General features: G+C 39.3%; 1 protein-coding gene across 2 annotated transcripts in view; it reads left to right on the top strand.

Annotated features, from left to right (window-relative positions):
- itga6l (integrin, alpha 6, like) overlaps nt 1-17,683 on the top strand; it is a 52,401-nt gene that overhangs the window by 16,794 nt on the left and 17,924 nt on the right. For both annotated transcript variants that reach the window (XR_009655192.1, XM_060927246.1), the window contains exons 7-15: nt 494-699; nt 857-951; nt 1,041-1,168; nt 1,266-1,355; nt 1,476-1,540; nt 4,043-4,188; nt 14,456-14,605; nt 14,678-14,793; nt 17,034-17,190. Coding sequence is in view for 1 of the 2 variants with exons in the window: in XM_060927246.1 (XP_060783229.1) it covers nt 494-699; nt 857-951; nt 1,041-1,168; nt 1,266-1,355; nt 1,476-1,540; nt 4,043-4,188; nt 14,456-14,605; nt 14,678-14,793; nt 17,034-17,190 (1,153 nt within the window). In the remaining variant the exon portion in view is untranslated. The remainder of the gene's footprint in view (nt 1-493; nt 700-856; nt 952-1,040; nt 1,169-1,265; nt 1,356-1,475; nt 1,541-4,042; nt 4,189-14,455; nt 14,606-14,677; nt 14,794-17,033; nt 17,191-17,683) is intronic.

Here is a 17,683-nt window from a genome sequence, read left to right as displayed (position 1 = left end):
TATGGTTTACGATATTTCATGGTTGTCAAGACAACATGACACCACACGTCGGAGATGTAAAACTTCCTGCACTAGCGAGCGACTGAGACAATTTGTAAACAAACATGGCTGCCAGCTTTGCTTCATTAAAGATGAAAGATTTTGAGAGAATTTTGAAAGAGAAAGACCAGTATTTTGTAACTTGGTTTTGGTTGTGATAGTGGAAAAGCCAAATCTGAAATGTTTGTTCTTATTTATTAGGAATAAAATATTGTTTTAATATCGATTGAGAAAGGAAAAAAAATGTGACAATGGGAAGAAATAATGCTGAGTAAATAAATATATTCATGTCAAATCAGAATTCAAAATAAATAATGTTGTGAAACTTATTTTTTTATTTATTCCAGTCCTTCCAAAACTAAATTATAATTATCATTAGCTGTTGTTGTTCTTGTTTATTTTTTCCACTCTAATTTTAAAAACCTAACATTATTTCTTCTGGTTGGTTTACCAGATGGGATGATCTTGTAGTCGGTGCTCCTCAGTACAGCTCGACGGATATGGAGGCAGGAATTGGAGGTGCTGTTTACGTCTACATAAACCGTCGAGACGGCCAAGACTGGGACAGATTACAACCAGACATTCTTACCGGCAATAAAGAGTCCATGTTTGGACTAGTAGTAGCAAACATTGGGGACATCAATCACGATGGATACAATGGTTTGTATCAGAAAAGGCAAACACACCAAGACTCATGTTCTTATACCAGACACAGTGCAGTACAGACATTGTTAGTCATCTTGTCTAATTAACTCAATATAATTACCGAGTGATTATATTTCACAGGAGTCTGAAGAATCTTGATTGATTTTGACAGATTTTGCAGTTGGAGCACCTTATGATAATGATGGTGATGGTGCAGTGTACATTTACCTTGGCAAAACTGGACACTTTTCACAAAAAGAGAACCAAGTAGGTGAAAATTATTTATTCAGTCTGAAATATGCTATGCTGTGCCAGTGGAAAGAACCATTTTCATCTGTAATGTTCTCTTTCTGGAGGTTTTACAGGGTAAACCCCATAGAATCAAGCTGTTTGGCTATTCCCTGGCTGGAAACATGGATATAGATGGGAACAGCTATCCAGACTTAGCCGTGGGCTCACTTTCTGACAGTGTACTGGTCTACAGGTAACACACTATTTTCAGTTTCCTTTCACACACATCCTATGTCCAGCAAACTTGGCTTTTGTGATTTTGTAATACTGGATTTCATTTTATGTTTAAGAGCTAAACCAATCATTAGCATGGAGAAAACCTTGACGTTAACACCTCGTGAAATTAACTTCCAGGAAGGAGACTGCCAGAAAGGTCACTGGTGAGGAAAAACCACACATACAAAAAACAAACTCTTTGCAGTCCAATTTTTCATCTTCATTCTGGACTTTGGAAAATGTGTCTGGCATTTTTACTTAATGCCTACATGGAAATCTTTCAGTGTTATAACAGCTGAATCCTGCTTCTCCTACACGACCTACCCAGAGACGTATAACCCCAGACTGGGTGAGTGCAATACTGTTTGGTTATGAACATACAAATTAAATGGCGCGCTACAAAAGGACGTTCTCTGGTTTCCTCTCACATCCCAGGAGGTGGATTCTCTGTCCAAGATGTGAATGTACAGTATGTGTGCACGGTGCCCTGTGATGCATTGGCATCCCATCCACCCTCATCAGGATAAAGCTGTTACTAAACTTGTGTAAATACAGGACAATGTGCAATATCTCTCCTACCGCCACCCCCCCACCTTTATTTATTTATTTATTTATTTATTTATTTCCCCCCCTTCCTCTCTTCCCCATATCTTATTCTTTTTATATATTTGTATCTGTAAATACTTAATTTATTTTAATTTATCTAGAAGTTTTCTCTATTTCTTTTCTCTTTTTATCTGTAATGATGCTGCTGGAATCTCGATTTCCCTGAGGGAACCCGCCCAAAGGGATCAATAAAGCTTTATCTAATCTAATCTAATCTAATCTAATCTGGAGAGAAGTTTTAGTTCCCTGTTTGACCTTTGACACCAATCACACACAGCTTTATAAATGACTGATAAATACTTTACATTTCTGTAGAACAGATGAAGCCCGATGGATGAGTGAAGAAATATTACATTACAGACATTTAGTATGTTGCTCTTATTCAAAGCGACATACAAAATACCCAGAGCTGCCTGGGGGTTTAGATGCCTTGCTTGAGGGCACTTCAGCCATTCTTGCTGGTCCAGGGAATCAAACCAGCAACCTTTTGGCCCTAAAGCTGCTTCTCTAACCATTAGGCCATGGCTTCCCATAGCTTTGATATTATGTATATAATGTAACAAGCAGGTTACCCAACATTACCCAGGTTTTGCAAAATTCTGGGTTGCACCTAGATTTCCATGCCAAATTTGGTGACGATCCGTCGAGAACTGGTGATGTTAACCCAAGACAAACAAAAATACAAACATCCACCACCCAGGGGCCCACTGGGGACCCTCTGGGGCCAAAATATGGAATTTGAGTTCAACCACAATTTAGCAATCTCCTGTACGTACATGCCAAGTTTAGTGAAGATCTGTCGAGAGTTTGTGTTGATAAATGTAATGTGAAAGGCATTGAGGGAGGGTGTGAGTGGATGTTGTGCCCCCCAGGGACTTCCCTGGGGCTCGTACATGAATTTTGTTTATATCTCCAAAATTCTGGGTCATCCCTGGACCTCCTTGCCAAATTTGGTGAAAATCCATCGAGAAATGGCGACGTTAGCTCAAGACAAACAATGCTGCTTATTATATAGATGATATGTATACGGTCCATTCTATAATTGCGGGTACATTTCAAGTGTTGAAAGAAGAAAAAAAAAGTCAGTCATTGTCAACTCTGTTATCACTAAACTGGGCAATCCACAAACAGACTCGACAATAACAGAGTTGACAGTGTCCACCATTTTGTGTCTTAACTCCACATGCTAACCTCAAACTAGCTACCACACGGCATGTATAAAAACAAATCGTTATGGATTTTAATCACATTATTGTTTTTACAAAATGAGTGAGATATTCACGGCGATATCACAGTAACAGATTTGACGAATGATTAATCTACTGTTGGTGTAAAATCCTCAACATTTTGTTCAAATTAATGAAAGAAGACATATAACATACCTCATTGCCTTTCTGAAATTTTCCGCCAGAGGAAGTGACATCACTTGGTGCAGGTGTCATGTGGATTATTATTAAAAATCTTTGTGGATTTTATAACAGAGTCAACAGAGTTGACAAGACCATTAGAACCGTTAAAAAATATTCCAGGCGGCACGGTGGTGTAGTGGTTAGCGCTGTCGCCTCACAGCAAGAAGGTCCTGGGTTCGAGCCCCGGGGCCGGCGAGGGCCTTTCTGTGTGGAGTTCGCATGTTCTCCCCGTGTCCGCATGGGTTTCCTCCGGGTGCTCCGGTTTCCCCCACAGTCCAAAGACATGCAGGTTAGGTTAACTGGTGACTCTAAATTGACCGTAGGTGTGAATGTGAGTGTGAATGGTTGTCTGTGTCTATGTGTCGGCCCTGTGATGACCTGGCGACTTGTCCAGGGTGTACCCCGCCTTTCGCCCGTAGTCAGCTGGGATAGGCTCCAGCTTGCCTGCGACCCTGTAGAAGGATAAAGCGGCTAGAGATGATGAGATGAGATGATTTTATAACAGTTAATAGAATAAGCCCCCAAAACCAGATTGTTAGACCGAATCACTTATTTTTATTCGAGTTGAATCGATGAATCAGGAGTTGAAGATGGCCAATAATGTGGGGGGAGGGGTGGGAGTCATTTAGTTAATATTTTATGGATAAATTGGGTCCAAAATGTACATCAAGCATTGCTATTGGTGAAAGTTTGTCATAATTTGCATCATTGAAAAAATAACTGAAGGTTTCTCTTGGCAACACAAAATGTACGCCGAATTCTAGAATGACCCGTGTAAGTTCAGACTACTCAGTTTGCTTTATGAGCCTTTTAATTTCATCTCTATGCTCCTGTAGAGATCCTGTACAAGCTGAATGCTGATGAACAGTGGGTTCAGGATGGTCATCGGTCCCGCCTAGTTTTCCAGAACAATCCTCAAGGAAACATTGTGCTCCAGACACAAGGTCAAAAACAATGTGTACAAAGCCGCCTCCGGCTCCGGGTACTAAACCTTCTGCGTTTCCTTTTCTTTTCACTGTGTTATTACAGTGTGTATAGAAAGTTTTCAGACCCTTTGGTACCGTATGTTTTCCACACTTTATGTTTCTGCATCATTGGCTAATGTGGGCTGGTCACCTCTGTAGAATGCCAGACTATCGTCTTCCTAAACAAATCTACTTCTCGCAGCTGTCTCATGGTAGTAGGCCAGTGGGCGCTCCAAAGAAAAGGCACAAGGACCTTCTAAAGTCCTCCCTGCTGAAATGTGGAATCAATCCTAAAGAGTAGGATCAACTAGCAATGGATCTGCATGTTTGGAAAAACATAACCCGCGACGGTGTCCTTCACTTTGAGGAAACTAGACTTATTGAAGAATCCGTGCGCCATGAACATAGGAAGGCCACCACCCAATGGTGATGAGACAATCAACAGATTGGTCATAGCTGAACCTGTGTTCCATTAATCCATTCAGACACCATACTCATATACGAATGGCAGCGATGATATGTTTCAGACTCATCTTAAAATGGATTCAATTCATTTTTCCCATCAATCTACACAACACTCCACAATGACAAATGGAATGTTTTGTACATTTATCTAAAATAAAGCACCAAAATATCACATTTAAGTCTTCAAACCCTTGGTTATGATATTCACCATTGACCTCTGGATGATCCTTCTTCCATCAGCCTGTGCCTAATTGACCGATTGGGCATAATTACAAAAGCAACACCTGTCTATATAAAGTGTATGTTTAGATTTAGATTTAATTATTTATTTCGGTCATTTCAACTTTCAATAACATACACACTGGCTACATACATATCAGCAAGAAAGACCGAAAAGGATTCGACTGAAGCAAAAGCTTATTGCGTCTACCCTTATCACATTTCATAATTTAAAGACTCTCTTTTTCTTTTTTTATGCCAAAGGAATTAAGGAAAGAAACAAAAAGGAAAAAAAACCAAAATAAAATTATAATAGTAACAATAGTATCTGTTACATTTTGTTCAATACAATTTTACAGCTTTCAATTTCAAATGAACACCAAAACATACGTATTAATTTTGACGTTTTCGGATTCTGTAGCATTACATATCAAGTAGCTGGATCAAATTTAAATCAAATCATTTTTTCCCAAACATATTTCATATCTCGGTTTTGTATTGACTGATAGTCTTATGTTTGTATGCTTTTTTAAAGCCTTTAAGTACGGAAGCCGAGAGAGGCCCTTCATATAATCCTTGTTTTTTTATTCACCTTGTTATCCCGAGATAACGACATAATTAATTCAGGATCTCGAGAAAACAACACAACTAATTCGAGATCTCGAGAAAACAAAACCGTTATTCCGAGATAACGACATAATTAATTCAGGATCTCGAGAAAACAACACAACTAATTCGAGATCTCGAGAAAACAAAACCGTTATTTCGAGATCTCGAGAAAACAAAACAATTATTCCGTGATCTCGAGAAAACAAAACAATTATTTCATGATCTTGAGTAAACAGCTGAGAAATGGTTCATTCAGGTGCGCCAAGAGACTTGTGATATGCTGACTTTGGGGCTATTTCTCATTCTGTATAGACGCAACTTTGGTCATTAGAATGTCTGGAATAATCGATCACCTAATAAGGCAATATTTTGATCAGGGGTTGACACAGGGAGAGATTGCATTAAGGGATAATTTCAAAATTAGTCCGCGGCACCTCCACAGAAGACTGGCCCGGCTTCGTCTCTACCGAAGGAGATACAGTGATCCAGCTGAGATCATGAAATAATTGTTTTGTTTTCTCGAGATCTCGAAATAACGGTTTTGTTTTCTCGAGATCTCGAATTAGTTGTGTTGTTTTCTCGAGATCCTGAATTAATTATGTCGTTATCTCGGGATAACAAGGTGAATAAAAAAAGATTATATGAAGGGCCTCTCGCGGCTTCCGTATTTAAGTGTGTTACACAGTTTAATTTCATTTTCAAGATCATTTCATAAATTAACTCCTGTTATAGATCTACACCTCTGTTTCACATTTGTTTTGAACTTTGTTTTAACATATGAGTTCCTCTCAATTCATAATGACTCTCTCTGATTTGAAAGAACCTCTGAAAACAGTCAGGGGCAGTTTTGTTTTTGATTTTAAACATAAATTGAGCAATTTTGTAATCCACAAAATCACAAAATTTAAGGATATTCAAGTTTATAAACAGTTGATTGGTTGGTTCACTATAACATACTTTGTATATGATCCTAATAGCTCTTTTCGGCAATATGAAGATCAGGTTTGTGGTTGTTTTACAGTGGTGCTTGAAAGTTTGTGAACCCTTTAGAATTTTCTATATTTCTGCATAAATACGACCTAAAACATCATCAGATTTTCACACAAGTCCTAAAAGTAGATAAAGAGAACCCAGTTAAACAAATGAGACAAAAATATTATACTTGGTCATTTATTTATTGAGGAAAATGATCTAATATTACATATCTGTGAGCGGCAAAAGTATGTGAACCTTTGCTTTCAGTATCTGGTGTGACCCCCTTGTGCAGCAATAACTGCAACTAAACGTTTGCGGTAACTGTTGATCAGTCCTGCACACCAGCTTGGAGGAATTTTAGCCCGTTCCTCCATACAGAACAGCTTCAACTCTGGGATGTTGGTGGGTTTCTTCACATGAACTGCTCACTTCAGGTCCTTCCACAACATTTCCATTGGATTAAGGTCAGGACTTTGACTTGGCCATTCCAAAACATTAACTTTATTCTTCTTTAACCATTCTTTGCTAGAATGATGTGTGCTTAGGGTCATTATCTTACTGCATGACCCACCTTCTCTTGAGATTCAGTTCATGGACAGATGTCCTGATATTTTCCTTTAGAATTTGCTGGTATAATTTAGAATTCATTGTTCCATCAATAATGGCAAGCCCTCCTGGCCCAGAGTCAGAAAAACAGGCCCAAACCATGATACTACCACCACCATGTTTCACAGATGGGATAAGGTTCTTATGCTGGAATGCAGTGTTTTCCTTTCTCCAAACATAACGCTTCTCATTTGAACCAAAAAGTTCTATTTTGGTCGCATTCATCCACAAAACATTTTTCCAATAGCCTTCTGGCTTGTCCACGTGATCTTTAGCAAACTGCAGACGAGCAGCAATGTTCTTTTTGGAGAGCAGTGGCTTTCTCCTTGCAACCCTGTCATGCACACCATTGTTGTTCAGTGTTCTCCTGATGGTGGACTCATGAACTTTAACATTAGCCAATGTGAGAGAAACCTTTAGTTGCTTAGAAGTTACCCTGGGGTCCTTTGTGACCTAGCTGATTATTACACGCCTTGCTCTTGGAGTGATCTTTGTTGGTCGACCACTCCTGGGGAGGGTAACAATGGTCTTGAATTTCCTCCATTTCTACACAATCTGTCTGACTGTGGATTGGTGGAGTCCAAACTCTTTAGAGATGGTTTTGTAACCTTTTCCAGCCTGATGAGCATTAACAACACTTTTTCTGAGGTCCTCAGAAATCTCCTTTATTCATGCCATGATTCACTTCCACAAACATGTGTTGTGAAGATCAGACTTTGATAGATCCCTGTTCTTTAAATAAAACAGGGTGTCCACTCACACCTGATTGTCATCCCATTGATTGAAAACACCTGACTCTAATTTAAAATTCAAATTAACTGCTAATCCTAGAGGTTCACATACTTTTGCCACTCACAGATATGTAATATTGGTTCATTTTCCTCAATAAATAAATGACCAAGTATAATATTTTTGTCTCATTTGTTTAACTGGGTTCTCTTTTTCTACTTTTAGGACTTGTGTGAAAATCTGATGATGTTTTAGGTCATATTTATGCAGAAATATAGAAAATTCTAAAGGGTTCACAAACTTTCAAGCACCACTGTACATGCATTTCCCCAGACCTCCACACAATAAGTTATGTATGGAACAAGCCGAGAATTATAAAGTAAGTGCAATGATTTTTGGCTTAGAATGTGTTTATTTTTATGAAGTACTGCAATAGACTTGGACATTTTTGTTTTTACATGTTTAACATGTGCCTTCCAGCAGAGCTGGTGATCAATAAGTACACCTAGGAATTTGTTATCATATACATGTTCTATTTCTGTATTATCTATTAAAATACGTACTAGACAGTTAATTTTACAATTTCCAAAAATTATAAATTTTGTTTTATTTAGATTTTGTGATAACTTATTAATATCAAACCATCTTTTCAAAGTTAGTAATTCTTTTTGTACTGTTTTACGCAGTTTCTCCAAGTCTTTTCTGGAACAAAATAAGTTTGTCATCAGCAAACAAAACAAAATTTAAAACCCTTCATATGTTCATAATATCATTTATATATAATATAAATAACTTGGGTCCCAAGACTGAACCTTGAGGCACTCCGCAAGTTATATTCATAAAATCTGATTTCACATTATTTAATTGTACATCCTGTTTTCTGTTTTCTAGATAATTATTAATCCATTTATAAGCCATTCTTCTGATACCATATCTTTCAAGTTTGTCCATAAGTAGTTTATGATCAGTTGTATCAAATGCTTTTCTTAAATCAACGAACATGCAATTGTAAATTCCTTTTTGTCTATTGCTGTTGATATCTGTTCTGTTAGATTCATAACTGCCATGGTAGTCGATCAATTTGTTCTAAAGCCATATTGATGGTCGGTCAAGACATTGTTTTTCTATGAATTTATCCCGTCTGTTTACAAATAATTTTTCAAGTATTTTGGAAAACTGAGGAAGACGAGAAATTGGTCTATAAATTGAAAATATGTGTCACCATTTTTGTACATAGGTATAACCTTTGCTATTTTCATTGTCTTGGGAAATATGCTGGTCTGAAGTGATTGATTACAAATATACAGTGGTGCTTAAAAGTTTGTGAACCCTTTAGAATTTTCTATATTTCTGCAAAAATATGACCCAAAACATCATCAGATTTTCACACAAGTCCTAAAAGTAGATAAACAGAACCCAGTTAAACAAATGAGACAAAAATATTATACTTGGTCATTTATTTATTGAGGAAAATGATCCAATATTACATATCTGTGAGTGGCAAAAGTATGTGAACCTTTGCTTTCAGTATCTGATGTGACCCCCTTGTGCAGCAATAACTGCAAGTAAATGTTTCCGGTATCTGTTGATCAGTCCTGCACACCGGCTTGGAGGAATTTTAGCCCGTTCCTCCATACAGAACAGCTTCAACTCTGGGATGTTGGTGGGTTTCTTCACATGAATTGCTCGCTTCAGGTCCTTCCACAGCATTTTGATTGGATTAAGGTCAGGACTTTGACTTGGCCATTCCAAAACATGAACTTTATTCTTCTTTAACCATTCTTTGGTAGAACGACTTGTGTGCTTAGGGTCGTTGTCTTGCTGCATGACCCACCTTCTCTTGAAATTCAGTTCATGGACAGATGTCCTGACATTTTCCTTTAGAATTCCCTGGTATAATTCAGAATTCATTGCTCCATCAATGATGGCAAGCCGTCCTGGCCCAGATGCAGCAAAACAGGCCCAAAATACGATACTACCACCACCATGTTTCACAGATGGGATAAGGTTGTTATGCTGGAATACAGTGTTTTCCTTTCTCCAAACTTAACGCTTCTCATTTAAACCAAATTGTTCTATTTTGGCCTCAGCCGTCCACAAAACATTTTTCCAATAGCCTTCTGGCTTGTCCACATGATCTTCAGCAAACTGCAGACAAGCAGCAAGTTTTTTGGAGAGCAGTGGCTTTCTCCTTGCAACCCTGCCATGCACACCATTGTTGTTCAGTGTTCTCCTGATGGTGGACTCATGAACATGAACATTAGCCAATGTGAGAGAGGCCTTCAGTTGCTTAGAAGTTACCCTGGGGTCCTTTGTGACCTTGCCAACTATTACACGCCTTGCTCTTGGAGTGATCTTTGTTGGTTGACCACTCCTGGGGAGGGTAACAATGGTCTTGAATTTCCTCCATTTGTACACAATCTGTCTGACTGTGGATTGGTGGAGTCCAAACTCTTTAGAGATGGTTTTGTAACCTTTTCCAGCCTGATGAGCATCAACAACGCTTTTTCTGAGGTCCTCAGAAATCTCCTTTGCTCATGCCATGATACACTTCCACAAACATGTGTTGTGAAGATCAGACTTTGATAGATCCCTGTTCTTTAAATAAAACAGGGTGCCCACTCACACCTGATTTGTCATCCAATTGATTGAAAACACCTGACTCTAATTTCACCTTCAAATTAACTGCTAATCCTAGAGGTTCACATACTTTTGCCACTCACAGATATGTAATATTGGATCATTTTCCTCAATAAATAAATGACCAAGTATAATATTTTTGTCTCATTTGTTTAACTGGGTTCTCTTTATCTACTTTTAGGACTTGTGTGAAAATCTGATGATGTTTTGGGTCATATTTATGCAGAAATATAGAAAATTCTAAAGGGTTCACAAACTTTCAAGCACCACTGTATGTTAGTGGTTTTGCAATATATTCAATAATATCTTTTACTAATGTCATATCAATATCAGTATAATCAGTTGATCTTTTATTTTTAAATTTACGTACAACATCTACTAGTTCCTTCTCTTCTATTTTCCTTAGGAAGATGGTGTCTGGATTTATATCAATAATGTTTTGATCAATCCCATCCTTTTCTTTCGGGTCATCAATATCCTTGGCTAGGTTGTATCCAACATTGACAAAGTAGTGATTAAATTAATTTGCTGTCTCTTTTGTTACACTTGAGATCGGTTGATTATTCTTAAGAAAATAATTAGGATATCCTAGTTTACCAGTACTATTTTTAAGGATGCTATTTAGAATTTTCCAAGTGTCTTTAGTAGCATTTCTATATTGTTCCAATTTTCCATGGTAGTAGTCCTTCTTACTAATTCTTAATATATTAGTAAGTTTATTCTTATATTTTTTATACTTGCATTCAGACTCCTTGGTTCTGGTTTTTAGAAACTGCTTGTACAGTAGGTTTTTCTTTTTACAGGCATTTTGTAACCCCCTAGTGATCCATGGCTTTTCATCATATTTATTCTTACCTAACTTATATGAACATATAGGACAGTGTTTGCCAAATAAAGGGATAAAATCTGCCATGAAGACACCAAAACCAAAATGTCAAAGAGAAAACCAAGCCATGAGGTCAAGAGAATTGTCTGTAGACCTGTGAGACAGGATTTTGTCAAAGCACAGATCTGGGGAGGGTCAAAAGAAAACTTCTGCAGCATTGAAAGCACCCAAGAGCCTCCATCATTCCCAAACAGAAGAAATCTGGACTCATCCAGTCTGGATCTGGCCATCCAGCTAAAATGAGTAACCGTAGATTAGAAGGGTTTTGGTCAAACAGGTAACCAAGAAGCCAAAGGTCACTGAATGAGATCCAGAGTTTCTTTGTGGAGACAGAATCTTACAGAGAACCTTACAGAAGGATAACCATCAGCGCAGCAGTCCACCAGGCGAGTGGCCGGACAGAAGCTTTTCCTCATGAAGAGAGCACATCCCTCACATCAGAGCCCACTTGGAGTGACTCTCAGCCATGAGAAACAAGATCCTCTGGGCTGATGAAAAAGGATTGATCTATTTGGCCACAATTTCCAGTGGTATGCATGGAGGATGTCAGTGGAGAACTGTTACTATTAGAGCTAGGACTTGAGCTCAGCCAAAACTTAGCCAGACACCAAAAAAGAAACAGGGCAAAGGATTTTGTAAGGGATTAGCGGCAGGCTGCCAGGTCGCTCCATTGTGTGTAGCTGTCGGTGTTGATTTAAAAAATAACTCAGTAAATTACATAGGGAGATGAATACTTAAGTCTGAGTGAAAAATACTGTAGCGAGTGTGCAGTGTGGAAGAAGGGTCTGGAGACAGAAATCTTAGTTTCTTGGTCGTTAGCCTGTGCTACTTGCTCTCGATAGCACTGGCTTGACTGCTTTATTAGCATTCGCTAACACTACTGATGAATGCTACACTGGCTGGAAGGTGACTTCACTGCTGCGCTGATGGTGCCGACTCATGGTTAAACTCGCATTGGCCTTCGAGAAGGTCTAGGGTGATAAAATTTTGGTCCCTCCCACTATAAATCAAAATCTGATTGGTTAATTCATCTGTCACTTCCTACATAACATACACTGCCATGGCCTTCTGTTCCAGCAATGAAATCCTAACCAATGAGTGAGCAGCTCTAAACTCTTCTCAGCCTAGACACAATAAGCAAAAAAATCTCATTGGATAACTCGATTTTAATGTTTTCAGGATTTGAATCCTTTCATTTCTGAAGCAAATTTGACAGAAAATGGGGCCAAATTAGAAGAGAATAATTATGATGAAATTATGAAAGAATGAAAGAAATTAAATTTGAAACGCTGATATGTTTGGGCCTTCTCTGAATGCCTAGAAGACCCTGACGGTTCCACTCTGGAGGAAACCTGGCATTAAGCATCATCTCATTTATCGCATCCTTACAGTCAAACATGCTGGTGGTGGTAGCATCATGCTTCAAGGATGTGACATGGACTGGCGGACTAGTCAGGATAGAGGGACAGATAGATGCAGAAGCATGTAGAGCAATCCTGGGTGAAGATCTTCCAGAGTGCACAAGATCTCAGGCTGGGACAAAGATTTACGTTTCAACAAGAGAACAAATAAAGCTGTGCACTGATGTTCCTCATCTAACCTGGCTGAGCTTGAACAATTCTGCCAAGATAAATGGGAGAAACCTCTGAAAGAAAGGTCTGATAAGCTTGTTGGATCATTCCTAAGAAGACTTGATGCTGTCATTGTACAAGTACGAAGTGAAGGGTATGAATGCTGATGTAAATGTGATATCAGTCTTTTATTTTTATTATGTTTAGAAGACATTCCAAAACACTTTGATTTGGATTGCTTTGGGATTGTGGAGAATTTTGTGTAGCTTGATGAAAAAAATGAGTTGAATCCATTGTAAGATGACACCAATGGTTGGAAAACTTAAAAAAAAAAACTTTCCGTATGCACTGTCTATATATATATATATATATATATATATATATATATATATATATATACAGTGGTGCTTGAAAGTTTGTGAACCCTTTAGAATTTTCTATATTTCTACATAAATATGACCTAAAACATCATCAGATTTTCACACAAGTCCTAAAAGTAGATAAAGAGAACCCAGTTAAACAAATGAGACAAAATATTATACTTGGTCATTTATTTATTGAGGAAAATGTTCCAATATTACACATCTGTGAGTGGTAAAAGTATGTGACCCTTTGCTTTCAGTATCTGGTGTGACCCCCTTGTGCAGCAATAACTGCAACTAAACGTTTGCGGTAACTGTTGATCAGTCCTGCACACCGGCTTGGAGGAATTTTAGCCCATTCCTCCGTACAGAACAGCTTCAACTCTGGGATGTTGGTGGTGTTCCTCACATGAACTGCTCGCTTCAGGTCCTTCCACAACATTTCAATTGGATTAAGGTCAGGACTTTGACTTGGCCATTCCAAAACATTAACTTCATTCTTCTTTAACCATTCTTTGCTAGAATGACTTGTGTGCTTAGGGTCATTGTCTTGCTGCATGACCCACCTTCTCTTGAGATTCAGTTCATGGACAGATGTCCTGACATTTTCTTTTATAATTTGCTGGTATAATTCAGAATTCATTGTTCCATCAATGATGGCAAGCCATCCTGGTTTTGTAACCTTTTCCAGCCTGATGAGCATCAACAATGCTTTTTCTGAGGTCCTCAGAAATCTCCTTTGTTCGTGCCATGATACACTTCCACAAACATGTGTTGTGAAGATCAGACTTTGATAGATCCCTGTTCTTTAAATAAAACAGGGTGCCCACTCACACCTGATTGTCATCCCACTGATTGAAAACACCTGACTCTAATTTCACCTTCAAATTAACTGCTAATCCTAGAGGTTCACATACTTTTGCCACTCACAGATATGTAATATTGGATCATTTTCCTCAATAAATAAATGACCAAGTATAATATTTTTGTCTCATTTGTTTAACTGGGTTCTCTTTATCTACTTTTAGGACTTGTGTGAAAATCTGATGATGTTTTAGGCCGTATTTATGCAGAAATATAGAAAATTCTAAAGGGTTCACAAACTTTCAAGCACCACTGTGTATATATATATATATATATATATATATATATATATATATATATATATATATATATATATATATTTTTTTTTTGTAGTTTGAAATATTGTCTGTACCTCCAGGCCAACACCAAGGACAAGCTTACAGAAATCCCTGTCAGTGTGTCAGTGTCTCTGCCGCAGGACAGTCCTCCTCAGACACTGAGCCAAAGCTCTCTACCTGCTCTCCAGCCAGTGCTCAATGATCTCCAGCCTCAGGAAAGCACAGCCAAAGTGTGTATCATGATTAAAGATGAACTCTGACGTATCCGGCTTTTTGTAATGAACCTTTTCTCACATTTTCAGTTCACGTTTTTGAACCCTGGCTGTGGAAGTGATAATATCTGTCAGAGTAACCTGCAGCTCAGGTACAACTTCTGCACCAAAGACCGACATCAGGACTCATGTTCACCACTAGCCAGGTAACTTCACTGTTCTGCTGCCTAAAATACTTAAAATTTTTTTAAACTAACAGGTGGAAAATGTTCGAGAAATATTCCTGTTTCATGTGACGTCACATCCGCCTCATTAGTTACTCAAATCTTTAGCTGGTGGTCTACCAAAGCTCAGTTGACAAAGGATTTGTATGGAGAAGGTGCATTGCTTGCATGAAAAATGCCTCACACTTGCGTTGTTTTAGGTTGTTTGACTTGATCAAACCGTAAAACTGATAAAAAGTTTCTTCATGGTTCCCCGTGAACTAATAAAAAAGGGTGAATGAACACAGGATTTCACAAAAAGATGTCGAGAAAAGTGATTTTGAACCTCTCATGCCCCTTTTCCACCAAAGCAGTTCCAGGGCTGGTTCGGGGCCAGTGCTTAGTTTGGAACCGGGTTTTCTGTTTCCACTGACAAAGAACTGGCTCTGGGGCCAGAAAAACTGGTTCCAGGCTAGCACCAACTCTCTGCTGGGCCAGAGGAAAGAACCGCTTACGTCAGCAGGGGGGCGGAGTTGTTAAGACCAACAACAATAACAAGACCGCGAAAGATCGCCATTTTTAAGCGACGAGAAGCTGCAGCTGTACAAACACGAAGTCATCCATTATTATTATTTATAGTTAGTTTTTTTTTTCTTTTTTTATCAGACATCTAGTTTTTGGGTTTGTTTACCTGACATGTTTCGACGTACGACTGTCGTCTTCCTCAGAGTGTCACCGGATGTTAATTGGTGACGCATCTTTTATCAGCTTATGTTTCTGAAGGCGTGGCCTTCCTGTCTGGATTGACAGGTCGGTCACGCCTTCTACTGTCTGTTCGTCCCCTGCAAGATGGCACTCCAGGTGTGGGAGAGCATGTATGCTCCCTCATCCCGGTTGATGGTCCTCGGGCTTCGCTTACGGATCTCTATGGCCTCCCTGATCCAGCGCTGATGTTTGTTATCTTCTGTGCGGATGACTCTGGCATTCCCCCAGAAGATACCAAACATCAGTGCTGGATCAGGGAGGCCATAGAGATCCGTAAGCGAAGCCCGAGGACCATCAACCGGGATGAGGGAGCATACATGCTCTCCCACACCTAGAGTGCCATCTTGCAGGGGACGAACAGACAGTAGAAAGCGTGACCGACCTGTCAATCCAGACAGGAAGGCCACGCCTTCAGAAACATCAGCTGATAAAAGATGCGTCACCAATTAACATCCGGTGACACTCTGAGGAAGACGACAGTCGTACGTCGAAACATGTCAGGTAAACAAACCCAAAAACTAGATGTCTGATAAAAAAAGAAAAAAAAACTAACTATATTTAATATAAGACATAATGAACGTAATCGAAACATTATTATTATTGTTGTTGCTGCTGTTGCTGCTGCTTCTTCTGTGTTGTTTTTGCTTCGATATTCGTGCCAAGGTTTATGCAAACGTAGCGACGTAACTGACGTATACAGCGACGTAATGACGTATACAACGACGTAACTGACGTATACAGCGACGTAATGACGTGGCTTCCCTTAGCACCGTGAGCTATGGAAAAGCAAACTGGTTCTCAGCTGGTTCGCAAGTTGAACGAGTTGTGAACCAGCACCAGCACTGGCCCTGAACCAGCCCTGGAACTGATTTGGTGGAAAAGAGGCATCAGTGAACTCGAGGGGAGCAGAGTGCTATCTGATTGGCTGACAGAAAAGGGGTGGGGTAAACAGTGGCTCATTATCATTTAAAGGAACAGGCACTCAAATCAGCTGTTTTTTTTTAAACAGGGCTGTTTAGACAGGGTGAGAAGGAGCTGTGGTGTTTTATCCTTGTGGTATTTTGATCAAAGCGCATCTCAGATATTTCATTAAGCGCTCAGAGAACCATGTCAGCTTGTGGAAAAGGGGTATAATAGGTGACCTTTAAGGTTCATCCTAACTAAAAGGGTTAGGATACTTTAACTGGCAGCTGGACTAGAGAAAATAGTCATCGGATTACAGATTTATAACAAGTAGACTTTTAGAAAAAAACAAAACGTTCTTTCAATATTCTTTGGAAAATTAAGAGTTCTTAGCTTTTTTATGGGAGGGTTGTTTTTCTCCTAATACAGTTTTACAACAAGCTAATTCACTCATCTGAAAGACGCAATCCTCCATTAATACTTTACAACTTCAACAAATCAGGGCCTCAGAAAAGAGAGCCCTCTTCAGTGTGCTTTGCTTTTTCTGTGCTTGATCTCCATGTTGTGTATTAAAGGGAGAATGGCATGGCTGTAATCTCACCCGGTGCTGGGAACACAGCTCTGGAGATCACAATCACGAATCATGGAGGAGATGATGCTCATCTCGCTCAACTGGTTGCAACCTTCCCAGAATCTCTACCTTTATCATCGGTCATCCTCAAACAAGATAGTGTAAGTTTCCGAATAAAACAAAACTCAATCAAAATGAAAGTCAAGGAATAATGCTGACTTAGACATTGAGGACATGAGTGTGGACCAGTGTGGGCTGTTATGGATGATACAATATAGAATCTCATCTCATCTCATTATCTGTAGCCGCTTTATCCTGTTCTACAGGGTCGCAGGCAAGCTGGAGCCTATCCCAGCTGACTACGGGCGAAAGGCGGGGTACACCCTGGACAAGTCGCCAGGTCATCACAGGGCTGACACATAGACACAGACAACCATTCACACTCACATTCACACCTACAGTCAATTTAGAGTCGCCAGTTAACCTAACCTGCATGTCTTTGGACTGTGGGGGAAACCAGAGCACCCGGAGGAAACCCACGCGGACACGGGGAGAACATGCAAACTCTGCACAGAAAGGCCCTCGCCGGCCACGGGGCTCGAACCCGGACCTTCTTGCTGGGAGGCGACAGCGCTAACTACTACACCACCGTGC

This window comes from Neoarius graeffei, chromosome 8, assembly GCF_027579695.1.
Source record: "Neoarius graeffei isolate fNeoGra1 chromosome 8, fNeoGra1.pri, whole genome shotgun sequence".
In the NCBI taxonomy this organism is placed as follows: domain Eukaryota; kingdom Metazoa; phylum Chordata; class Actinopteri; order Siluriformes; family Ariidae; genus Neoarius; species Neoarius graeffei.
This window is presented reverse-complemented; position numbering and strand designations above follow the sequence as displayed.